General features: G+C 38.0%; 3 protein-coding genes across 16 annotated transcripts; 1 reads left to right on the top strand and 2 right to left on the bottom strand.

Moving 5' to 3' along the window:
* Nucleotides 1–337: 337 nt before the first annotated feature.
* Nucleotides 338–6839, bottom strand: SPO11-2 (sporulation 11-2). 2 transcript variants are annotated; one of them, XM_088895509.1, is made up of 12 exons: nt 6621–6827; nt 6427–6510; nt 6039–6168; nt 2602–2739; nt 2378–2466; nt 1763–1891; nt 1572–1666; nt 1311–1373; nt 1142–1218; nt 930–1057; nt 652–788; nt 338–572 (listed from the first exon to the last, which is right to left on the bottom strand). In XM_088895509.1, exons 1-11 carry the CDS (start codon nt 6696–6698, stop codon nt 654–656), a joined length of 1146 nt encoding a protein of 381 aa, XP_088751635.1. In that variant the 5' UTR covers nt 6699–6827; the 3' UTR covers nt 338–572; nt 652–653. The 2 variants fall into 2 exon arrangements, with proteins under 2 accessions (XP_088751635.1, XP_010261366.1); XM_010263064.3 differs by lacking the exon at nt 6039–6168 and having other exon boundaries at nt 338–788; nt 2378–2441; nt 2540–2739; nt 6621–6839.
* Nucleotides 6840–8806: 1967 nt separating this feature from the next.
* Nucleotides 8807–21071, bottom strand: LOC104600221 (RING/U-box superfamily protein). The gene is made up of 9 exons (XM_010263065.3): nt 20598–21071; nt 20240–20510; nt 19972–20073; nt 19774–19856; nt 19566–19682; nt 10395–10497; nt 9791–10313; nt 9154–9341; nt 8807–9065 (listed from the first exon to the last, which is right to left on the bottom strand). Exons 1-9 carry the CDS (start codon nt 20714–20716, stop codon nt 8964–8966), a joined length of 1608 nt encoding a protein of 535 aa, XP_010261367.1. The 5' UTR covers nt 20717–21071; the 3' UTR covers nt 8807–8963.
* Nucleotides 21072–22780: 1709 nt separating this feature from the next.
* Nucleotides 22781–25076, top strand: LOC104600223 (putative pentatricopeptide repeat-containing protein At5g59200, chloroplastic). 13 transcript variants are annotated; one of them, XM_088895505.1, is made up of 5 exons: nt 22786–23243; nt 23374–23465; nt 23584–23986; nt 24202–24340; nt 24413–25076. In XM_088895505.1, exons 4-5 carry the CDS (start codon nt 24235–24237, stop codon nt 24847–24849), a joined length of 543 nt encoding a protein of 180 aa, XP_088751631.1. In that variant the 5' UTR covers nt 22786–23243; nt 23374–23465; nt 23584–23986; nt 24202–24234; the 3' UTR covers nt 24850–25076. The 13 variants fall into 13 exon arrangements, with proteins under 13 accessions (XP_010261372.1, XP_088751626.1, XP_010261371.1 ...); XM_088895506.1 differs by having other exon boundaries at nt 23374–23469; XM_088895507.1 differs by having other exon boundaries at nt 22786–23465; nt 23584–23725; nt 23863–23986.
* Nucleotides 25077–25481: the final 405 nt, after the last annotated feature.

Genomic DNA, 25481 nt, shown 5'->3' with positions numbered 1-25481 from the left:
TGCCTATGCGTTTTTGGTGGAAAAGCTACCTTTGTTTTGATGTAAAAGTGAGAATTATTTCATTTACTTATCATTGAAAATAGGTGGTACCGGGTAGCAGCAGCAAGTGAAAACCTTCTGATAACTCAAGGTGCTTACAGTTATCACGCTTGTAGATTATATGAAATCAGAATAAACAAAACCTAGATAAGGTGAAGCTTTCCATGCCTTTACCACGCTTGGCTCGTGATGGTCCAAGACTCCAAGCTCATGAACTTGTTTGGCTCTAGGTGCTGATTTTACCATATCCGGAGTTCATTTCTTACCCACTAGATTCATTTAGTTATGAGTCAAAACAGAAGCGGACGACAAACCCCCAAGACCAAGAGGTTTGAGCTAAATTACTGAATTTACTTTTCATTGTTATTCTTTCTATTGAAATGATGCACAAGGCTTCAGAAAACATCTCTACAATGATGGGCAACTAGTTTGAAGTTTTAAGTTGCAAGAGACTAGATTGATTGGCTGCCCAAGATGCGGCATTCAGCTAGATTTTACATCCGCTGCCTATAAACAAAACCTATCCCTTATCCCTTCAAGGGAAGAGAACATAATCAGGAGATGGAACCAAGGATAACAGGGAAAGAAGAAATATATAGGTAGGGAGGTTACCCTTAGATGTAATCAGATTGTACAATTTTTGTTGCAATATACTTCCCCAAAAAATCATAACCATGGAAATGGAGTGATTCAATTTCTGCCCTTTGGCCACTCTGAACCATTAATGTCAACTCTTCCCTATAGTTTTCCTACGGGGTAAAAAGACCACATCAGAGAGCAGTTTCAGATCACAAAAAACAAAGGGAAAAAAAACAAGAACTCTCTCTCTTGTATGATTTAGGATGTATACTTTCAATAATACGAGAGGGCAAAGTTCAAATTGACCTTACCTGCAACATCTCAGAGGACATCAAACTTTGAGCAATTTGCAGGTCCCATGGCTTCAGCGGAATGAATGATTGTTCAGGTATAAGGTGTAAATCACACCCTCGCATACCCAACCACCTAACATTGCAAGCTGAAAAGAAGAGCAAAGAGTACATGGATATCCATAGGATTGATTTATGCTAACTTGTATTGTAGCCAGGATAAGGAAGAGTACCATATTTGTAGGCCTCCAAACCCATTGTTATACTTCCAAACTTGAAGGTACAAAGTATAGCCAGTCCTGATGGGTTCCTTCAAAATAAGAACAAATAAATAGAAACAGAAGTTGTGAGCACTAATAAAATATATGATGTGTGGCATGAAAAGAGGTCCTCATGGTCCACCAGTCAACAAGTGCAAAGATTGGAAGATCTGGAAGAGCCCGGGTCAATCGATGTAGAAGTACCCTGTTTGAAATTGTAGAGATAGGCTTCGATGAGTTGGAAACAACCAAGGGAATGAACACATTCATTGATCAAAAAATAAAAAAGAATGAATACATTGAAACACATCCTTTGGATATGAGAACTGTAGAATATCTAACTAATCCAATAGGAGATGCAATTGAGTTTATGCTATAAACCATATAATCTGATTAGAATTACCTCGTGGCAATGTCTGGATATCCCTTGGCTGTTATAATTATACTTGGGATCTGATTAAAAATCCGGTCCTCAGCCAACCTCTGGAATATAGCATGCTATAGAAATATAGAAGTCCTATGTAAGAACAGTCTAGCTCACATACATGGTGAAGGGAGTCAATTGCTCAAATAGAATTACAAGGGGCAATTTACCTTTTCCACCACAATGATGTACCTAGCATCTGACTTGATGACCAGATTCTCTAATGAATTCAAGTCACCGGTAATAGCATGTCCAGAAGATCCACAAGTAGAACAGTCAACAATCTCTTGATTTGGCTCCTTGATTCATGTTTTGGATTGAAAAAAATATCGAGTAAGCAGCTATGCATGAAACCTTACTATGAGGTTCAAACCTAACTAGCAACATCTAGTTAAAATGGGTTCATTAGTTATGACCTTATATGTAAATCAAATTTCTAGGAAACCATTGTCTCCAAAAAAACACAATTTTCATATTCAAAAAAAAAAAAACAGCATATGATATGGGGCATACAATCGACAAGCCAAGAGACTGAATTTAACCATCAATTAGGGAGTTGCTTGAGACAACAATTACTTATCTGGATCATATTATTATTGATAAGGTAAAAATATCATTTCTAAGGCTTCTCTAAGTTATTGGACATTTAAAGAACATGAGTGCTTACAGCTTACAAAAATCATGGCTTAGCAATATGGGTATAAAGCACCTGTATCAAAAAGAACATGGTATGTTTTTCTCTTTAATTTAATGCATTTAGGCAAAACAAGAAAAGAAATATATACCTGAAGAAACAAGCGGCCTATGAGAGCCCCTCTGCTAGATGCCATGATCCCAAGGCTGTAACGACTGCACCGGAGAAAGGCAACAACATCTGTGATGCAAATCACCAAATATCCCAGAAAGTTAAATAGCAAGATGGTGTTCTTAGGAAAGGAAAGGAATACCTAAGGAAAAGAAAACCAACAGGGAAAATTGCTAAGCAAACCATGTCCAGTGGGGCATTGACCTTGGATGGTTTTGTTAACTTGCAGCTGAGAAGTGAAGTAATCTGGAGAACTACAAAGCAACTTGTAAAAGAGCTCCCTCTGAGTGACCTTCTTCTCATGAACCAGAAGCTCAATGCAGATTTCCATAACTTTCCATACTGGAGTAAAATGATTCAGCAAAACAACTTAGGCTCCATTTGTTTCCAAGTAAAATAAGGAAACAGTAAAATTTTACATTTGGTTCAGTTTTGCATTTATTTGGTTTAATTTCATTTTACCCACCCACTTTAGAAGGTAAAATTTAACTCCCTAAATCATAACCTTACTAAAAACTAAGTACAATAATGATTCATTATTTAGAAGGAATTTTTAATGGAAGAATCCTTTTATTCTCTTCTTCAATCTCCTCCCTCACCTCTCAACTTGCAATTTGCATTTTTGGCTCTTGATCAATTGAACCAGCTCTATCACATCTTCAAAGAACAAAACCTCATATAATGTTTTCTCTAATCCATAACCCCACCTCAAAAAAAGCCTAGACGTTATCTCAGATCTGAGGGATCTTGCCTCATCCCATTTTATTTCATCAATCGGTGCATCCATCTCTCTTGGTCCAAGCTTATCATGGAAATTAAAGGTGAAGATCTTAAGACCATTTTTGTTAGAAATAATAAGATACCATTTTTGTTCCTTAAAAACATTGTAATTAGAAAGCAGTATCTCAACAAACATTAAACCAATACATAAAGTCTGATAATGGCTACTATTGCAAAATAGAAAACCATTAATTGTTATGGAAGTGTTATCTTTTGACACTGTAATGGTCTATGAAAGTTATGAGCAGAAGCTCAAGGATACAAGTAGTTCTCCAACTCAAGACTTTCCATTTCTTCTAAGCTCGTACTACTAAGAAATGTAAATTAGGAGCAATCAGATTTTTCAAACTTGGTTTTCATTAATAGATAGAAACATTTAAACCTAGCATAAGGGTTCTTTAATGAAAGGCTTTTAAGAAGACTGGACTTAACTTACCAGACAATATATGATGATGGAACCATGTTTGTCACCAAACAGGAAAAAAGATTCTTTCTCTAACAATAATCTGAAAATTGAGTCTAACAACCCAGACCCTACACATTCTGTGGTGCCTGCTCAATCCATGGTCCATACTTTACAACAGAATAATTTTGACAGTGCCCTTAAGGCTTACAATCAAGATTGAGTCATTTATGAATGACTGAGTTAAATTCTTATCTAGGTGAGGTGAAATGGGTCATTAAATTATAATTGTATTACTGTTATCTTTTGATTCTCTAAAATTTTTAATTTCAGTGGCATACATCCAAAATTCCAAATAGTGAAGTGCCCCACTCCACATCATTCTAGAAAGCAGTGTAAAATTTTTTATGGATGCCATCAAAAGTGGAAAATTTTTCATTATTTTTTTTTATAAATGAATTTTTTCACTATTCTTTTTGAGCTAAAAGGTAACAGATTTCACTATTTTTTTGACCAATAACAGAAAGCAATTTTATTAATGAACATTAAAAAGATACAAGATGCTACAAGAAACAAGGGGAGAGGTAAACTCTCTTAACCCTCCCCAAAGAAACAATTCAGGATTACAACAGTGCCCAAAACAAGCAATCTCTTTCCACCCCTATCAGCAATGGAATTAGCACTTCTCTTTACCCACTGCAGATTTATTTCCATATCCTGGGTCAGCCACTTAAACTTCCTTTTTCATTAAAATAGTACCAAAACCCGCTTTCCTCCTTTTGCATATAACCAATTTTTAATCACCTTTGATAATCAACTTTCTAATGTTTAGCTCCTTTGCCCTTTGTATGCCTTCAATTGCCGCCAAGACCTCTGCTTTAAGTGAATCACCTATTCCAATAGACTGAAAAAAAAAGCAATAACTTTCCCTTCTTCATCCCTGAAAACTCCTACACTTTAAGGACCTGCGCTTCCTTCACCGCTTCCATCAAAGTTCAACTCAGTGAAACCATTAGTTGGTGAAGATCATGAAGGACTAATCGCAATTTTGAGGGGTGCTGAATTTGCCACTTCCTTCCAATTTCTAAGCAGAACATCTGTATGATATATCCTTGAAATTTTTTTCATTATTTTCTAAAATAATGTGGAGTAGGGAACTTCACTGTTTGAAATGGATGCCACTGAAATTGAAAATTTTACATTGTTTTTAAAATAATTTGGACTAGGACCCACATAAGGTGGTGCACATTTCAATATTTAGAAGAATGCCATCAAATTTTATAATAGAAAAATTATCTTTATTTTTTAGAATGATGTAGAACAAGTCACATTAGTAAGTGGAGTGTGGGCAGTTGGGGCTGTTTGCAAGAATGGCTTGGGTGAAAGCTTTGGGCTCTTTGAAGTTAGTTTATGTTTCCCAAAGGATTTTAAATCTCTCTTGTGGTGTTGGCAGTTCAATGGTTTGTCCAAGAAAGAGTCTTATGGGAACTGATTCCACCAGCAGTGATTTGGACAGAGAGAAATAGGGATTTTTTTGAAAATAAACACAGTACAGTAGATATAATATTAAAAGGCTTATGGGGCAGAATTTACTCATGGGCAGCAATTCACAGACAGCTAAGGATATACCTTTCATTTCGTTTTTTTTTTTTTTTTTTTTGATAATATGATCTTTTTGTATCTAGATTCTAGATCTGCAGTGTAATCAGCTTCTCAGTGTTTTCCCCTTTGCAATTTCTTTTTTGAACAGGGGACAGGGCCTTGTATATTTTGTTCAGTTTCCTATAATAGATTACCTTTTCTCACAAGAAAAAAAGTGTTATGGGCTTCATCATTTTTTAGAATGATGCAATGGTGCCACCTCAATATGTGGTATGGGTTTTGCCCCCATAGAAGTGAGGTGCCATACACTATACCTGTAATTAGCGTGTAACTAGCGGACCGGTGGGTTGGATGAGCTGAAATGTACTGTGTCCGGATGGACACGATATGTTAATAACGAAACTACGCTAGGCACATCACAGTTTTGTGCAGATTGTTTTTGAAAATTTCCATATATATTGAGGGCATGTTGCACAAAACTGTTTTGTGTTTTTGTATTTTTGTAACTACCGTCCTAGCAGAACCGGATATGAAATGCATGCAGGCCCATTGTCAATTTGGCATACACAATGCGGAGAGCCTGCATTTCTGGAGGTTCATCAATGGCAATGGGACTCGCCGACTGGGAGGGATGACCTCATAGATTAACACTACATGGTCATTGGCATTTAAACAAGTTCTCATTATGTGTATATGTTTTACATCCAAACCTTCAATTCTATATTCCTGGATGAATACAAATGGAGACAAATAAAAAGTGCGTAAAAACTGCAATACACTGTAAATTTTCCCTAGATAAAATCTTATTTGGAAATAAACGGAGCATGAATTTTGAAGAAAAGGTCTACATTATTACCTCTAACGAAGGCCTTGGTAGCATTGGCTTTCATCAGAGATCTTGCACAGAAAGAATGCGAAAGGAAAATTGATGACACGTCGGTCAACAAGCCATGACTCACTCGTCTATTATTTGACCTTCTGTTGATCTGCTCATGAGACCAAAAGAAGGATTCAATTGCAGAAAATTATCTTTGTTTGAACATTTCAAAACACAGACAAGCATCATTTGTTCACTCAAATATCGAATTATCTCAGGAAAAATGTCGAACCATCAAACTTAAATTATAATTCAGAAGTTCTTGCTGCTTCTCAGTGGAATATTGAGGGATATGGAAAAAATGCTCACGTTCGGAATTGACAATATACTTTACTTAGAGAGAGAATGTGTTTCCAACGAATCTAACCAGAGGAAGGCTGCTGATCGATGGATTTGGAGAAATCAATGTCCTGAGAAAATTCAGGACTGCTACTTCGATTCTTGCTCGAACCTGAACAAAATACATTTTGAGAGAAGAGATATTCCAGTGAAAGAACAGGGGAGAAGAAACAAAAAATTGTAAATAGTAGTCGGAGAAGAGAGGGGTTGTGATGACGACACCTCAGATGGTGGAAGGATTTCTGCGTAGCAGAGATGCTGATCTGAATAGAACAAAGAACTCTTGCAAAAATCCTCCATTAGAGCGAGTTTTTTCGCGCGCACGAGAAACCTCTTTATTAGGCGTGGGCAATGCTCGGCGTACGGATTGGTCGAACTTGTATTACGATACGGTGCTTAGAAGTTAGAACCTTCACCGTGTTCCGGGCCTTCCGGCTCATTGTATATCTCGTTATTGCAAGGTATCGTCTTAACGACGGGTTTAGCATTTGCAAGTGTACATGTGCCATTAATATGTTATTATTTATTTAAATTAGATCGTTAAATTATAATTATAAAAAATATATGATTTATCTAAAAATTATACTAGCATGAGAATGTAGAAGAAGATCCATAAATTCGAGACTAAGACACAATCTATATGCAATTATTACATTTTTATTATTAAATCAATTATTTTATATTTTATCAGTTTTCTTTTGTATATTACCAAAAAATAAATTAATTACTTAATTTAACCTTAAAATCTTAATACGCTAGCTAATAGGTATATAACTTCTTACTATCAAGGAGGCGGATAAATAAATTTTGATTCATATTTCATAATATGGATATATTTATATATTATAGTGGCATTGGTCACAGTATAACTTATAACATAATGTTATAAATTTTGATTGATCGAATCCTTTCCGGTATCATATGAATATCTTTCCGCCATCATTTTTCTTATTTTTATTATTAAAAAAAAAGGTTTTCCTACTTCATAATGAATTAGAAAGTTTAGTTCGTATCTTTTAATAATAAATCAAATTCAATCATTCAATTCAAACCCGTAACTATTAAAAATCAAATTCGGCTTTCTTCTTCAGTCCTATTGCTGTGAAGGTGAAGACAGTTTCAGATCATTGCTGAAGACTGATTGTCGTTGGAATATTGATGGCTGGCGAACTAATACTGTTTCAGACCCTTGACTTCCTAATGGTTGTACATGAGTTCACATCTTTGTCATGTAAATATCTCTCAATGATAATATCAAAATTGATGATGTCATCATCAATAGATGTTCCCAATACATGGCGGGGATGTGCTGTGGAATGTTGTAGGGCGCAGATCTGAACTTGTACACTGGTGCTTTGTGAAGTTGACTTGGAGCCATCCTATTCTGTACTCTCAAAGATATTCCATCACTCTGCTATTATCATGGAAGTAGTTTTGGTCCTTCAAATACCTGCTCCAGCATGCTTTACTCTCTCTCTCTCTCTCAAGGTTGATGCCCATCTACAATTCACACTTCTTGATTGAGGATTTCCTACTCACTTTTCCTACCCACTCTCTACCTGCAGTAAATTGGAGTCACACATCTCTCAATTCATGGCGGGTAGAGAGTGGGTAGGAAAAGTGAGTAGGCTAATCGTGATGGGAACACTGATTTCAAGCCATCTTTTGTGCTTTCCCTACTTTTGGAGCATCTAGCGTGCGAAGAAGCAAGAACCAGCTTACTTTTGAGCAAAAACAGCCTTGTGTTCCTGCAATCAGTGATGAAAATACTCGAGCCACTGGAGATTTCTACTCCTCAGCCTCACTGCTGGTAAGCCTCCCTCAACACTGATCTCAATTAGAGACGCTTTAATTTGGCAAAAACCTCCGGCTGGCCTCTTTAAAATCAACATTGATGGAGCTATTGCATGTAATCAGTCTGGCGCAGGCATTAATGCATTATCATCAGAGTCAGAGACATGGGCCGGTTCCTTTTTGCGAGAGGGGTTCAGCCTCTCCTTGCCCAGCCACTATGGCTGAAACATGGACTTTATTTGAACTTTTGAAGGTTTAAAGATAACCCAGGACCTGAACCTTTTTAACACAGTTGTTAAAAGTGATGCCAAATCCATTGTTGACATTGTGTTGATGGATATTTCTGAGGCACCATGATGCATTCAGAACTTGATTACGAGCTGCAGAGGTCTTTTACATAAGCAAAATTTGCTTTATCTTGTATACACGTTTTCTTGCCCCCCCCCCCCCTTTCATTTCTACTGTTCTGGGGAGAGATACCTAACTTTATTGTTATTATTATAGTAAAGGAAGAAACCTATTATGCTGAAAAGACATGATACCAGAAAAACTTTGACCAACCATATCCCAGCAAAAGGCTTTCCAGAAGTTAAATTGGTATTAATCTCAATCTATTACAACAAACATGGGAACCTTTTTCCTTTCTCATTTTCTCCTCATTCTGTTTTTAAGTTTAATAGAACTGGTAAATAACAATTTGTGCCTTCGGCTACAAAAAAAAATACATGGCAGCACAAAAATCAGAGCCCATTTACACTCACATATTTACTATCATGCCACTTTTCTAAAGAAATGCTCTATTTGCAAGCAGCCTTGAGATTGCTGGGCACTAGATTTGAGTCTCTTTGGCAACATGGTATTACCCTTATCATCCTGCACATGATAACAAATTAATGCTTTACTTATGGATTTGAACTGCTAAGAATAGGTGTTGAATTAAGCAGTGGAGGAGAAGACCCACCAAGAATGATTGGTTTTGAGATCTCAAAACTTTGATTCTGCCTCCTCTTCCATCAGCTCCAACAGCAATTAAGCTTCCACAACCTGATTGTTGCTCTGGTGCCTTGCTGTGGACACGTTTACACCATTTACCAAGATATCTCTTTGTTCCATCAGGCCCAATAAGCCCCCCGGAAAAGCATTGATCTCCTGTAGGTTTTAACATGAATTGAAAATCAACAATGTAATATGAAATGTTTCATAAATTTCTATATAGATGCCATCAGATAAGGTCACCTGTGAGGAAGTGCTCTATGAACACAATATCAAGACTCACCTATCCTAGAACTTTGCTTATAGATGGTCCTGTTAAGCTTAATATATGGCAATGATGAACTTTATTGATCAATACCTGTTCTCAGGCAGCCCGTCAGGTTCAGCTTTACAATGCTTTGGGCTCAGGGCCCATTCAAAACTTGATAAAACCTGAACCAGAGCCTAGCCCATGAACAGGTCTGTTGGGCCATCATTCAACAAATAATAATAATAATAATAACAACAACAACAACAACAACAACAACAACAATAATAATAATAAAGATGTAAAATATAGGTAATATTCCTTTGTGGCTGCCTAACTTGAATTTCAGAAAGCTCACCTGGCTGGGTAATGGGAACAGAAGATGGAGTCTCTTTTCTAATATTTATTAAAGGTGAAGCATCTGTAGTGTCATCAACAAGCAATTTCACATCTTTGGCTAAAACGCCAGCAGAAGTTTTGTTTATGTAATTCTTAGTAGCAATGCTTGAATCTGAGAACCCAAATAAATGGCCATCCTTATCTATAACTGAGTAATCATCATTATCTGGATCCAGAATGACAGTCGCATCCTGCTTTGAAGTATTTACACCTAAATCTTTGCCGAATTTAGAATGGTCCATTTTCCTGGAATGAAATGTATCATTGTTCAAGTGTCCACTTTGATTTGAGTTCTTGATGGATTTAACAGGATGCACCAATTGACTCGCTGATGGACTATTATTGATACATGGAGAGTTGGGGTTCCGATTCAGATCATTTGTATCAACCCCCTTGGTGGTAGTTTTCTTGGAGGCTTTCAAAGCCCTTAGGGCCTCATTATCCTTTTCTTCAAGAGCTGTCTCCAGTTCTTGCACCCTTGACTGGTAGGGACCATAAAAAAAAGATTTTCAGGTCAAATTTCAAAACCAGAAAAGGATGCATTTAGCAAGTACAAAGCATACCTTCAGCTTCTTTATCTTCTCTTCAGCCTTCTCAAGCTTTCTAAGAGAACGATTCTCTCCTCTTCCTAGCAGGTTGCATTGGGCCATCAATTCTTTGTAGCTCCTGCAGCAATGTATGGGAATAAGAATCATATAATAGATAAAAAGAACATAACCAATACTTCGTTTTTACATTCCATAAGTTACACCTTAGCTAGGTCCAAAGCTTCCATCAAAGTGAAAGATCTGATTGAACAGAACCCGCTACTAAATCTGATTAATCTGATTTGATCACTGACAACAGCTTAAGAGTGATCAAGTCTATCCTGGAGGTGCACTTAGGGAAGGAGTGTAATCCTTATTAGGCAGGACAAGCTTGAGCAGAATAAAAACATCATAATAACAGTGCAAATTTTAGGATATGAGCATTCTCACACAATTAAGTTGATTGACAGTTCTAAACAACGACAATATGTTACTTGAACTGATGCTTTAGTCCAACTGACTTCTTGATTCATCATTGTTCCAATAATAATAGACCTCATGTGTATAAACCCAGTTGAATGGTGTCGAACTATGAAACTGTAAATGGTTGAGCCATAAAGAAGAATATAGGCCAGAGCTCAAAGTTCAACATCTTTTTTTTATCAATAACTGTGAAATGTATTAATTAAGATTAAGAAAATTACAAAGCAAGGGGGCTAAACAATCTTAGCTCCCTAGAACAATCTTACCTCAAAGTTCAACATCTTCTTCATTTTAATACCATATATTCAAGTTTAGCCCTTATCTGTCTCCCTTATGTTTAGTTTATAAATAGTCGTTGTAGTTGAAATCTCAGAGTTGAATTAATAGAATAAGGGTATATTTTAATTTTTAAAGTTACCTGCAGGTAATAGCATGATGATCTTTCTCTTTTTTTTACCTCTTTATTTGATCAATAACAACAGCTTCATTAATTTTAAAAGAAAAGAGGGATTATGGATACAAGAGGGGAGATAAAATATCTTAGCTCCCCAATAACAGAATACAAAGAGAAAAAAATAAAAACTAGCCCAAAAGACTGACTCCCTATTCACCCCTTGCTTGGCCAACCCATCCGCAAATGAGTTGGCACTCTTCACCCAGCTGTATTGTATCTCAAAGTCCCTACACAGCCATAAGAACTGTTTCTTTTCATTGTTATAATTCCACAAACCACCATCCTCTTTCTTCAACCAGCTAACCACCACCTTCGAATCACCTTCCAGGATCAAACGACTGATATTTAATTCCTTTGCTCTTCGAATTCCTTCAAGCGCTGCAAGGATCTCCGCCCTAAGAGAGTCACCTTCTCCAATAGGGCCAAAGAACAAAGCAATAACAATCTCTTCCTCATTCCTGAAAACTCCTCCAATCCCAGAGGGCCCTAGATTCCTTACACTATTGCCATCAAAATTCAACTTTATAAAACCCAAGGGGGGAGGGGACCAAGAGGGACAAAGAGTCCTCTTGCACCTAGCAATGGAAGCAATCTCTTTCCAATTTCTTAGCAAGTCATCCACAGGAAAGTCTGAAAACAACTCCAAAGATTTTAGCAAGTGGGCAGCCCTTAAAAGGATTAGGTCTAATAGTTCTTCCAAGGTTCTTTCCTTGTCAAAAAAAAATACGTGAATTTCTTTCTTCCCACAGGGATCAGCACACAGTTGCCCTAATACTCCTCTACATAGTCTTCCCTCACTTCTTAGGCCATCTAAAAAAAGGAGAACAAACTTTGGATACTCTCCAGAGGATTCCAAGTAGGGGTGAGAAAAAAACCGAACCAACCAAAAAAACTGACTGAAACCAAACCGAGAAATCAGTTAACTGAACCGGTCGATTCGATTAACCATTTAATAAAACCAGCATTTAGCCAAACCGACCGATATATATAAAGTAATCTATATTTATATAATATATATATATTATTATTTTTCATTTCTTTTTGAAAATCGAATATACATTTTCGATAGTAGACTTTTCAAACTTTCTCTTTGAAAGTTTCAAAAAGAGCTTTGAAAATCGAAAATGGAAAGTTTCAAAGAGAAAGAGAAACTTTTGACCTTGCTAGAGTGCCAAACTAGAGACTGTCAGACTCTCAGTCTTGAAAATCGAAAAGTTTCAAGCTTTAGCCCTTTCTTTTCTTTTGTCACAGTGGTTTTTTTCCACCAGCAGTTTCTTCAAATCACACTCTCACTCTCTCAGATTCTCAGTTTCTTCCCCAATAGACTGACGGCCTCCGGTGCTCCACCCTCCGACTGAATCACCGATGGCTAGCGTCTCCTCTTAGATTCAGCCTTCACTCTCTCAGACCGGTATCTGGTGTCTTCTCTCAAATCTGAAATCTCAATCTCTCATCTCTCAGTTTCTCTCTCTCATTTCGACACTCAGACTCACTGATCTCTCTCAATCTCTTCTCTCTCAGTCTCTTCTCTCTCAATCTCAGTCACTCATCTCTCTCAATCTGTCTCTCTCTCTCTCTCATCTCTCTCACTCTCAACTCACAATTCGTTCACTCTCTTCAAACCATCGACAGGGAAGGTTCCCCCCCCCCTTTTAATATTAAGGGCATAAAAAACAAAAAAACCAAACCACACCAGTTAACCGGTCAACCAATTAACCGGTTGCATTAGTTTGGTTTCGGTTTAGTTAAATTGAAAAACCAAACAATTCAATTCGGTCCAGAAAATCACCCTAACTGAACCGTGAGCACCCCTAATTCCAAGAACACCCAAAGCGGGAGAAAACCCACTCCCACACAGTTTTAGTAACCTTACAAGAGACCATGAGATGGTAGCCAAATTCCCCATTAGCTTTACAAAGAGCACATCTATTAGGAAGTAGACAATAGTTGGGTCTCTTTCTCTGAAGTAAGTCAAATGTGTTTATGCTTTCCAAGAAAATTTCCCAACAAAAAAAACTAACCCGAGGAATAGGCTTGCTCCGTATTTCCTTAGCCGGAAAGGACAACCCAAAAGGGGTGGAAGGCTGAGTTAAGGTTTCAAAGAATGAAGCACAAGAGAAAGTACAAGAGGTAGATGGGGTCCAAAATCTGGTGTCTTCCTTATAGGATTTAGGAAAACATTCTCAAGGGTGGATAGCAAAGGTAACAAGCTGTCCAAGTTTGTATCCCTAATTGTCCTACGCAGGCCTAGGTTCCACCCAAAACCAGATGCAGAGTCTGAAGGAACCAAGAAAGAAGAGATAGGTTCATTTTTCAAATCTGACTGAGCATACAAGTATGGAAACTGGTCCTTCAGAGGTGATGTGCAACATTTCTTCTCTTTCTTTTTCTTCCTTTTTTTTTGTTTTCTGGATGATCTACTCGTAATTTCAATCCTTAGTTTTCCTCTTCCCACCATGTGAAGATTGTGAAGCCTTTCTTCTCATCTTACATCATCACCCCATGTTATATACATGGTAGATTGTAGGCAGCAATTCCACATGAAAAATGTGGAAATTTTCCTACCTCTCTTTGGTCTCTAGTGAACAATACAGTGTAGGATAACTATATGGAACTGTGTTTGAGAAACAATTATAGAGTATTTAGGAAGAGAGGAACTCAAGGCCTCAAGGGTCTTTTCTAGTATATCTAATTCTTTTGAGATTGTAATTGATTTGATCAAAGTCAGAGTGGCTCATTAAACCTGGAAGAGAGATGAATTCAAAAACCTAATAGATTCCATAATTAAAAGGTGGCAACTGTATATCTTTTTTCTTCATCCATAAGCAAGGTGTGTTTAAGCCTCTTGGGCAGTGCTACTGGGCTCAGCTCTAATGACTATCCCATTGGAAACCTAGGTATGTTTATGACACTTCAGGGGTTAGGCGGTGGAGATCATACTCATTAGTTTGGTACCAATTTGGAGAATATTGGAGAAAAGACTGATATTACTGCCAGGTCATAAGCTGAAGCATTAGAATCTTGTAAATCATGATACAAATTACAATTAGAATGAATCACAAAGACTCCCATTCAAATCCTATGATCCAATCCTTTTCTAAGATCTAACAGTCATTATCTTTTTCATTTTGGTAAACAAGAACTACATTAAGCAAACAAAACCAAACAACAGAACAGACATAGAACAACAACAAACAGAGAAAACAGCAGCTAAACAAATCAACCTAAAACAAGAAAACCAGATACCTAAATACCAAAACTACCAACAGAGGAAAGAACATCTAAAGGCCAAATGGGCACAACAGAAGTATAAGGTTCAGTGGTTGAACAACCCCTTAGAGCAAACTCATGGGCAGCCTTGTTTTGAGATCTGGATACAAAAGCAAGTTTGACATCAAGGCCCTGAATCCAGACTCGAGCATCTTTAACCACAAAGCAAATCTCAGACAGCACTTCCTTCTTGTGATCCAGGATAGCCAATACAAGGTTTCTGCAGTCACTAACAGTTATTATCTGAATCTCACCATCAGTTCGTGAACCTTATGATTTATCTGATTCAAGCAATTGAAACCAATTTGATCAGGACCTAGTTCTGTACTTTGTTTTGATTTCTAACTTTTCATTGGGTTCTTGTTTTAGAATCATTACCAGAAATCTTGTTTAGGTTACTTAAACCTTTGTTGAGTTTATTTCCATCATATGCAAGTTAAAAGCCATTATGCACATAGTTATGTTGTCTTAGGTTCATAATGTGCAGTTGGTAAAGTTTGTTGTCTTAATTAATAGTTAATTATATGGTGGATGTGGATTAAAATGGGGTAAATACATTTTTATATGTTTTAGCGTGGGTATCTTTAAATTTGACAAAACTCTGAATAACAGAAATAACCATATAATTTGTGAGATAATCCACCTTCAGGAGTCTAACTGATTCAATAGTCTCTACAATTTATAATACAATTAGATTTAAAGAAATGGGTTGAAGCCATATTTGGTAAGGTTTGAGCACATTAAGGTGGAAGTTGACTTGGGTTTTTGGTTGGATGGGGATGGCTTTTCTGGGCCATGGAGCTTGAAACACTACTAGGGAGTTAAAAACTTTGGCATCTAGAGCTAACATCATTCAGATGGATCCCTAAATCTGCAAATGTCTTAGCAGGTAGACTTGCCAGTGCTGGTTAGAAAGGTCTATTTTTTTATCAGGCTCTTTTTCATAGTGGTATACCTCTGTAAGGAAAGTGATTGCATCCAATTGTTTTTAGGATTTTGTGGCGACTAGTTGTATTATGGTCTTGCTTCAATCCATTAAGAAGTTTCTTGTGTTTGAATTCGAAAACATGAGTAGACACACACATGCATGCAAGTGCGTGCGTGCATGCACACGTGCACGCACACACACACACACACACACCAAAAATAAACCTAGATGGCTACTGGCATAACCCTATTGATTTCAAAAAACAAGAATGGTTTCAATAGCTAAGGAAGCATTTTTCATATTTGACATTGCATAGCCTTCTCCATACTTTATAGAAAACTTCCTAGCAAAAAGTCAAGGCATAAACATGTCAAAACTTTCATCCTTTCTATATTTCTACTTCTATAAACAAGGTGCACATCCTTGGAACTTGGTAAAAGATTCCAAGTTCATTCATCAAAATAGCTTCGTCTTCATCCTTACCATACTCTTCTCATTCCTTGATACCTCTAAGTTTATCGAAACAAGAAAAAGGTCAACCAGATTTGCACCCTTTGTAATGATTTTTTATCATTCACAGTTTTCTAATGAATTGGCTTGACAATTTGTCTACTGGACCCTCTAGGGTGTGGTGTAAAGTTCTCTATATCGTGTTCAATTGTTCACCCAGATGCTACTGTGTTTGATCACAGGTTAGTCCATACCCCTATCACTCTGCTCACTTAACAATGGACACGAGGGGTCCACAGATACCTTAGGAACATCGGTGCAATCATCAATTACACCAATGTTCTGACATAACGACAGTTATAATACCCATGTTCTGACATAATGGAAACATGGGTATTATAATCATCCCTGTCATATTTTCTGTAAGAAAAGACTTCATCAAGCACAAAACTCTCTAGCAACCAAAAGGTTGGGTTCCTTTCTTTCATCAAATCAAATAAAGATGTATTTCTTTATTTTTGAAAATAAAGAAACAGCAGTGAATTGTGTTATTGATCAAAAATAAATAAATAAACAGCAGGATTTTTTTAAAATAAAACACCTTCACTAGATACTGATAAAAATATATTTTTTGTATCTACTCATAAAGGGTTTGTACAGCAGGAGGATAAACTTGCACAGCGCCTTACTGTGTAGCTTTTGATTGTAATTTTTTGCATACTTTAATGAAATACTTCACCCTTTTTCAAAACAAAAAATAAATAAATATGTATGTCTTTACCTTGTCGTCATTGTTTACTCTTCTTCAACACACTAAAATAACAAATTGCCCCTATAAACTTGTAGGGGGACTTGATATTTATTATACTAGAGGTACCTAATTGATACTGTCACACATGCCAAATCAGCATCCATAAAGTCTTAGGTTAACTCTCTGCATGTAAGAACCACTACAAGCCCCAATTAAGTTCTTGATCTTTCTCATGTTTTTTTTTTCTGATAAGTTATTGACCTTTCTCATGTTTCCAACAAAATGAGAACTCGGCAGAAGTGTAGTGTCTCTCTTTCATTATCAATTTTAAGATGCTTGACATTCATTTAAACATACTTTTCAAGAGTCACGTAGGTGGGCATCTAGGTGACCACTGATTATAGGCCACATCATGCTTGCATCATCAAACCATGCCTTCTGGTTGAGAACATAGTAGTCAAAGCACCAAGGGGAAGACAAAGGAGCACCTAGCAGCCTAGGTGGGCATCTAGGTGATGGATATTTAAATACGAAAAAAAAAAAAAAAACTAAATCCTAAGTTAACTCCCTAGTGATCTTCATCAGGTAAGTACACATTTAATATCAAAACATAGAAACCAGCATATTCACACACAAAAAAAAAATACTATCAAAGTCTCATCAGTTGGCTCTTGTGTGTTGATTGGCCAAAGCCCTCAAGAGCTTCAGGCGGCTTCTGCAGACTTGTTTGTTAACCAAACCACAACAAATAAGAAAACAATAAAAAAGAACTAGTGTGTGACAAAATTATAAACCCAACAAATGAATAATTTAGTATAATATTGTAAACAAACAAAATATAAATATAAAAATATTAAAGAGCACCTTGTGCAGAAACAATCAGGTGATTGGGTGAGGTGATCCATCATAGGCGTTCAGTCACCTAAGCATCAGTTTAACAACTACAGTTGAGAAAACAAAAAATTGGCACACTCAAAGAAGAGGGATTTGCTGGTTCTGAAGCCTTGAATTGCTGGTTCCAGAACTATCACAAAAATGAACTAAATGCATGATTTTGCCTTTTTTTTGTTCGAAAATCAACCGGAACACATCCATAATGATGGACCAAATATTCCCTAAATCACCATGAATAAACCAAAATTGAAGCACTGCCATTTCTTAGGCTTTCTCTTGGGGGAGGGGTTTATAATGGCCTACACTGACCAACCATGATCAAAAGTAAAATACACCAAGTATAATGGATTAATCTCTAATCTCCATCAACTTGATTTTGGTAATGGTAACACCTTCCTTTTCGTGCCAAATGGGCAGCACAGCCCAAGAGTAACAATTTTGTCATTGCCTTCTTAATGTCAAAAACCATATAACTTCCATTTGCGGTGAGATTATGTCCATATCTGGAATTGTCATTCTAATCATCTTCAAAATTAATTGAGACCAGTGCATCCACCACGCACTTAAACCATGAAATGGCTTTCACACTTGCATTAGCATTGCCTCTTTTTTTCTGAGAAAAGGACAACTTTCATTAAAAGAAAGGATGTAAATGAGGAGATATACACAACAGCCAAACCAAAACCCAAAACCCAAAACCCAAAAAAGGAAACCTCCAAGGAATTAAATTCTTCTCAGCTGATAACCAATTCTTTGATTTCATTGAAGATGAAGCTGAACCTCCAATGTCCATCTTTTAAATTCTTCACCCAGCTGATAACCGTTTTAGAATCTCCTTCCACCACCAGACCAGTTAAATTCAGAATAGCTGCAGCTATCAAACCCACTAACAAGGCATGAATTTCTGCTTCTTCCAAGTCTGTTATACCAATCAGCCCACTTAACACCCATAGCAGATCACCATTAGATTCGATAATTTGGCCCCCAATCCCAACCTAACCCCTATGACTCAAAACACTTCTGCAACTGCCGTCAAAGGTCAAACTGAAGAACAAAGTCCACAGGGGTCTGGGAGAAAGGCTAGAGTGACTAGGAGACATCATACACAAGGAGTTTAGAACCTGCCACAGGTTTCAGTCCATATCTCCAAAAGGCACCAAACCTCTTTTCAGTTGGTCATGATTTTTTTCTAGTACATTCATGTTTAACACATTAGCTACACTTGGCACTGCCAAATTTCATTATCTTTAATGAATGATTCTCCACCACGCTTGTTAGAAGCATCAAGTGAGTTTTCATAATAGTCAGAACCTTTCTGCTTCTCCGTCTCCTTGATAAAGTTATTCTAGTTGCCAGGAAAAGAAACAAATCCATCATTTACAGCAATAGAGAAACCAAGCATTTGGCAAGCTAAAGACTCTTCAGACATGTAAAAAGTTTGAATATCACCAACAATGATTGCCTGTATAAAATATATTTCTTTTTTATGTACAAGTAATATGCAATCTAAGTCCATCCTTCTAAAATATTTCCCAATGAATTTAGGAGTGAATTTTCAAAATCAAGGATTTTTATCTTTAGAACTGTTGCCAACCCATTGCCCAACAATTGTCATTACATCATATTATTTTACTAAAAATCCACCAAAAGTTGTCTGTATCTGAACAAGTAATTTGCAATCTAATTATTCATGCCAATAATTTTAAACAAGGATGAAACAAAACTAATCAGGGAGTTCACATTGTCACCCCACAGGGCACTCCACGTGCACCCTACAGCACATTACCGCATCCTGACCGTGTATAGGGAACATCTTCCAATGACATGTACGGGAGATTTTCCCAATGCACACTGAGATGTGCATGTGGGGTGCCCATGGAGCACTGATGTGATCTCCTAATCAGGGATCACCTGCAAGATCTATAATAATCCATTCCTCTCATGCTTAAAAGAAAACAGAGCAGCAAGAAAACTTACTTGTTACGAAGGACCAATGACTTCTTTAGGACATCTATTGTATCTTTGGTGTTAGTTCCATTACCAAACGAAGCAAGCTTCAATACTTCTTCTTCCTCCAGGTTCACATCCGATACTCTAAGTTGCAAAACTTATGGTGAGAGTAAGCTAACAGAAAAATAAACAAAGACAATAATTTTATTTTCTTCTTACTCAGAACTTCCCTTACAATTTGAGTGCAGCAAGCTCTTTAGCCAGACCCACATTCCTTTCCTGAAGCCTGGAGCACTCCAATGATAACTTTTCAAGTTCCTGTAACATATAGCATCTAATGGAAATGGTGTAAAATATGAAAATATGATGCTTATAAATTTCATCCCTATTCAGAGAGTATAGAATCTAATTTAGGGGGAAAAAGAAAAGACACCTCGGATTTTGAATGAAGCAACTGCTGAATGACCACTTTCTGTTTCAAAGCTTCTTTTTTCAGTTCCAACTCTTTCTTCAAGTTGTCCTTACAGAGACAAAGCTGAGAGGAAATGGCAATAAGAACCCAAACGGAATGTGAATAAAAAGAAAAGTAGCCCTAATAAGATTTCTTCAAGATGAAGATTCAATATAAACATCCGTAATCAGAAGAACAGACAACACACAATACACAACAATAATTGCAAATATATGATTAAACCAAATACCTCTTCGCTGAGGTCTTTGAGATCACGCTGTTGGCGCTCAAAAGCTGAACCAAGTCCCGATATCTTCCCCTCCAACCTCTTCACTTCCCTGCGCAACGCCGCAGGATCTTCTTCCTCTCCGAGGAATGGTTTCTGAGACCGAATTAAATCGGCGGAATCGCCAATCCACTGGAAGTAAAGCCTTAGGGCATTCTCTGGAGAACAACATTGCTTGCAGACAGGGCAAGTGCTCTTCTTTGCCTTGGAGCAGTATTCAAACCATTGTTGGAGGCTGTTCTTTTAAGAGACGAAAGAGGTCTGATTAATGTTGTTGTCCATGAAGAAAGTAAGCAGCGATAGAAGGGGAAAAAATACAAACCAGAGCTCGTGAAAGACGTGACCGCAGGTCGAGATAGCTTGTAAGTCTTCGACGATTGGTTTGAAATCCTCGTAACAGATGGAACAGATGGTTTTGCCAAAGCCGCTCTCATCGCTCATGCTTGTTTGCTCCCAATCTTCCACAGTCACGTCGTCCAGACTATGGAGTCCAGACTCTTCCCTTTTATCCTTTTTCCTTCAATTCCTCTATCGCTTCCTTCATGGAGGGCGATTTTAAAATGGCAAAATAAACGGCAGAGAAGGGAAGTGTGAGCGGGAAGGGGAAGACGTCATGGAGGGAACCAAAATTGCACAAAAATAACAAACTACCATTTGTGCATCCGTGAAGTGCGATGGTGTTGTGGGACCCATTTTGTGATGTACCGTCGTGATTGTTTTTCCCATACCTGTGCAAACTGCAAACCGCACAAACACACAGCACACATCTCACTTTCAGACTTCAGTCTCTCGCTCAGTCACTCGTAATGCGTAAATCGTAATGCTGTGGTAACTAACTGGTGGGAGAGTCCGGAGTCCGGAGTCCGGACCCCGGATCTGTGTACTGGGAAACATCTCTCGTCATTTGTGGTGTTATTCATGAGAGATATTTCTAATACACGATGGATGGGGCTGTGAGGTCTCTGTAAGATGCGTTTGTGAGGAGTAGATCCCCATTCGTGGTGGGGCCCAATTTAGAGCCTTTGGTTCAGCTCACGAGTTGGATCTCCACGCAAGAAAACTGTCTAAGACTCCAAACATATCTGTATCCGCACATCTCCTTTCTGAGCGCTCCTCACATTTCACGTCGACCTCACATATGCTCATCCGTACATTGAGAACATCATTTTCTATTATACGGTGAAAAATGGCTGTAAGGTCGGTGCGAGAATCACTTTATAAGTGCATATGAGTTTAAATCAGCCCCCACAACATCCTACATCACATCCTCTACATTGTGGGGGTCGATTTGATTTTAGTGTAGATACAAATGATGTTGTTTGTGTTTGATTTCGTTTATGTTTATTGAATAAAGTTTGTATTTTATTTATTGGTAAAACTGAGAAATCGCAATAATTGTAATTGTTTATGACAATTAGGCGCCACTAGATTTCACATCAACATAATAGTGAATAAGCGTTTGATTATTTGTGGAAGCTTTAAAAAATAATTTCCACAAACGACTGGCATGCATAAAAATCAAAATTTATTGTTTTTACTTTCGATGCATGTAAAAGAGCAAGAGAGAAAATGCTGAAATGGCACCTATGTAGCACCATCAATAAACCTTTACGGAATAAACATAAACTGAACCAAACACCCTCATTGAAAGTTGAAATGCATCTAAACGGTTCTTTGTGGGGAGGAGATATGGACTGTTAGGTGACAGGATCTGTTCCTTACAAATGGATGCCTCACAGGCACATCCATTATGCATTTTGAACATCTCTAATGAATAATAACTAATTAATATAGGAAATGTTTCCGATGCTTGATAGGATGTGCGTGTACGACGCCTGTGAGTACCATGTATAAGGAGTAGATCCGGTCTCGACTGTTAGCTAACCACAATATCATCACAAGCCTAGACCAACGACTTTGGGTCGGCATCTGGGCCCCATGTGTATTCACCTGCTGGGTGCTGCTCGCTCTACTGTGTTTCGCGGGCTACATGATTACACTGAGGTAAAAAGTTGGAGGATGGGCTACCCCTTCTACCCCGCGAAAAAATCAAATAGGAACAGAGGAGAGTTGCACACCAGGTCAACTGGGCTATACGGCCCATATCACGTAGAGCCGATCCAGGCGTGCGACGTGCTTCCCTTTTCAGAGTGATACACTTATACCCAAGTGTTCATCGAAAAGACAATACTTCAGTATTACCAACTACCAAATCCATGTACTGACCCAACATCTGGATCTGGATGGTCCGAATAGAGAAGTTTATCAAAATTGTAACCTTTAGGCCATGTTCGTTTTTCGTAAAGTGGAGAGGGAAAGTTTGTAATCAATTGTGGGACCATGCTAAGGTTTATCAAAATTGTAACCAATTTATCTGCTTCGAATTTTAAATTTATGTGGGACCCATGCTAAGTTTTATTTTCCCGGATAATGATACCCTTACGACACTCGGGTAAATTGGTTTCCCGAGTGGAGGGTAAACGAATAAAAAGTAATATCTCAAAATTGCCCCCACAAGATAAGAGTCTCTTCGACTTTTTTTTCCCAGATCTCGGCGTTCTTCTCTCACCTCTGGGCTCTGCATTTCTTCTCCTCCATTCAGATTTTCTCCTCTCACCTCTCGGCTCTGCATTTCTTCTCCTCCATTCCGTTTTTCTCCTCTCACCTCTTGGCTCTGCATTTCTTCTCCTCCATTCCGTTTTTCTCCTCTCATACTATAACTCTCCCACCGCTCCTGTCTCCCTTCAACTATCTCTTCTGCCTCTCTCTCTCTCTCTCTCACACACACACACCAGTCACCACCGCTGCTGAGTTCAAAACGGCAACTAGTCGCCATCGCAGTGATGCCTTTCAAGCCCTAACATAACCCGCCGAAGAGCCAATCTTTCCCTTTCAGCACCGCCAAACAAAGGACTTCCTTGAGTCGTCTACGGGTATTCTTCCGTAAAGGCACCAAGGCCTCCTGCAGGTTGTATTCCACTCAAACATTTGAGCTTAGTAACTTACAGCAGAAAACGAAAACCTGTTTCTGTCGTGTCCGCCGGTTTTCGCTTGCTTGTGTGGTAGGAGAGCCGCTAACTGTGTGATGGCTGCGGCAGCTCGATCAATTGCTGGGTTCACGGAGTCTGTCAAGTATGGTGTTTCGCTATCGCCAGTTCCAAGCGGCCACTCCCTTGCCTCAGCTCGTTATGTGAGTATGTCTTCTGAATTCTGAATTTATCTACCTTACTTCATTCTTCTTTGAATATGAAAAGGAAAGGAAAAAAGGTTGGTTACATAAATCATAAATGGATGTTGTCATGGAAAAGGGGTACCGGATTTGCTCGCTGTCGACGAATGGATGCCGAGGAGACCCAAAAATCCCAATCAGAACTGTTGAGACCAGGACGTTTCCGGTGGTTGGAACACTAGCGATGGCTATGGAAAGTCTCAAGTTCAAACTGATTGTTTGTATGCTTGATCAGTACTGTTGTTTGTGATACTATTTTTATTGTTTTCCAGATTTTGTTACCAAGACTATGGAGATTATGGTGGGTATGGTACTCCTGGAGTCACTATCTGCCCTCATCAGGGTACTTTTCTTGCAGAGAGCATGAAATGCTGTAGATGTATCAGTTGCAGCACCTTTTAAAGGAGCCAAGGGGCAGAAAGGCCTCATAGAGCGTCAACTGGGACTTTTGGGTGCAAAGCCAAAGCCAGATTAATGCAGAGGTATGTTTTTATTGAGTCCGTAGCTATCTGCTTATATACTCTGACCCTATAGTTAGTTCAACTCCATTTTTATTGAGTCCAAGCTTTCTATAGTTAGAGGTATCCTTTTAGTTAGTGAAACCTGAAGTTTCTAGCCTTACCATAATGCAGAAATTTATTTGATCCATTGTTCTGCTTCTGTATGTTTTTATTGATTTTTTTTTCTATCAAAATAGGTGATTAAGGGACTTGACGAAGGGACTTTGAGCATGAAAATTGGTGGAAAACGTCGACTCTACATGTACTGTTGGAATGCCATGATCTCTGGACTTGCACTTCATGGTTATGGCCAAGCTGCTCTAAGACTATTCGATGGTATGAAAGACAGACACATAAGGCCTGATGATATCACCTTTGTTGCTCTTCTAAGTGCGTGTAGCCATGCAGGTTTGGTTGAGGAGGACTACCAGATATTTGAGTCCACGGAGGACTTTGGGGTCCTTCCCAAGATGGAACATTATGCGTGTATGGTTGATCTTCTGGGTCGTGTTGGTCTCCTTGACCTTGCATACAGTTTCATGAAAGCCATGTCGTTTGAACCTGGTGCTGTGTTAGGTGCTTTGCTTAGCTCTTGTCTGGTTCATGGGGATGCTGAGTTAGCAGAAACTGTATCAAAGCATATCATCGACAAGGCCGGTTGTCTGAGCGATGGAGAATACATGATGCTGTCTAACATGTTTGCATTGCATGGTAGATGGAAAGAAGCAGATAACTGGAGAAGAATGATGAAAGAAGCAGGGATTAGTAAAGTTGCTGGTTGTAGTACTATAGAGATCAATGGTAGAATGTACAAATTTCTGGCCGGAGACGGAGAATGTGGTTAAAGCTAGCTTGACGACATCAAGACCTCAAGAATACTTGATTAGAAAAGCTGGGTTGTATGAGTTCGCTTGATAGTTGATACTTGATATCAGCATATTAGCATCAATCATAAACATGTCTGATCCAGCTTCCAACATCTTTCAGCTCTTCTAATCAGCAAATCAACATCTTAAACAATTTCTGTTAAAACAAAACAATGGTGACACCAATAAATAAGTTATAGGTTTTGGATATCTGAGGCTAACTGTATTGTGAAACAAAGAGCACTTTCTTCAATGTGTTTATTGAGGCTGAAGTATCCATTATACAGTTTACTAAAATAGCATACATGCAGGATATCTGAGGCTAACAGTCCAGTCACTTGTTGCCTTAGCTTTTCTATATTAAAGCCTTACAAAATGCTTTGATTTTAAACCATCTGATAGCTTTTCCAATTATCTATTCAGTTGTCAATTAATTCTTATTTCTTTTTTCTATTTTTCAAGTTTTAACAGTCTTAAATGCCCAAAATTTGAGCCCAAAATAATGGCAGATGGTGCTTATTTCTATCGTTCTAGAGGAAAATTTTGAATTAGGCTCAAATTGGGTTTAAAAGAAGAGGTAGCATGGTTTATTTCCAAAAATTTTAGGGGCA

The sequence above is a fragment of the Nelumbo nucifera genome, chromosome 1 (genome assembly GCF_055504915.1).
Source record: "Nelumbo nucifera cultivar China Antique chromosome 1, China Antique-T2T, whole genome shotgun sequence".
Taxonomy (NCBI): Eukaryota; Viridiplantae; Streptophyta; class Magnoliopsida; order Proteales; family Nelumbonaceae; genus Nelumbo; species Nelumbo nucifera.
The sequence above is the reverse complement of the archived record's forward strand: the minus strand, read 5'-3'. Positions and strand labels throughout refer to the sequence as shown.

Excerpts from the sequence above, each read along its gene's own strand:
- SPO11-2 (XM_088895509.1), bottom strand. The coding sequence starts at position 6,698 with ATGGAGGATTTTTGCAAGAGTTCTTTGTTCTATTCAGATCAGCATCTC. Across the intron at positions 6,511-6,620 it reads AAATCCTTCCACCATCTGAG|GTTCGAGCAAGAATCGAAGT; the intron begins GTGTCGTCATCA and ends TATTTTGTTCAG. Across the intron at positions 1,374-1,571 it reads TATCCAGACATTGCCACGAG|GGTACTTCTACATCGATTGA; the intron begins GTAATTCTAATC and ends AATTTCAAACAG.
- LOC104600221 (XM_010263065.3), bottom strand. The coding sequence starts at position 20,716 with ATGAGCGATGAGAGCGGCTTTGGCAAAACCATCTGTTCCATCTGTTAC. Across the intron at positions 9,342-9,790 it reads TGTTCCCATTACCCAGCCAG|GAGATCAATGCTTTTCCGGG; the intron begins GTGAGCTTTCTG and ends TAAAACCTACAG. Across the intron at positions 9,066-9,153 it reads CTCAAAACCAATCATTCTTG|GATGATAAGGGTAATACCAT; the intron begins GTGGGTCTTCTC and ends TATCATGTGCAG.
- LOC104600223 (XM_010263070.3), top strand. The coding sequence starts at position 24,235 with ATGAAAATTGGTGGAAAACGTCGACTCTACATGTACTGTTGGAATGCC.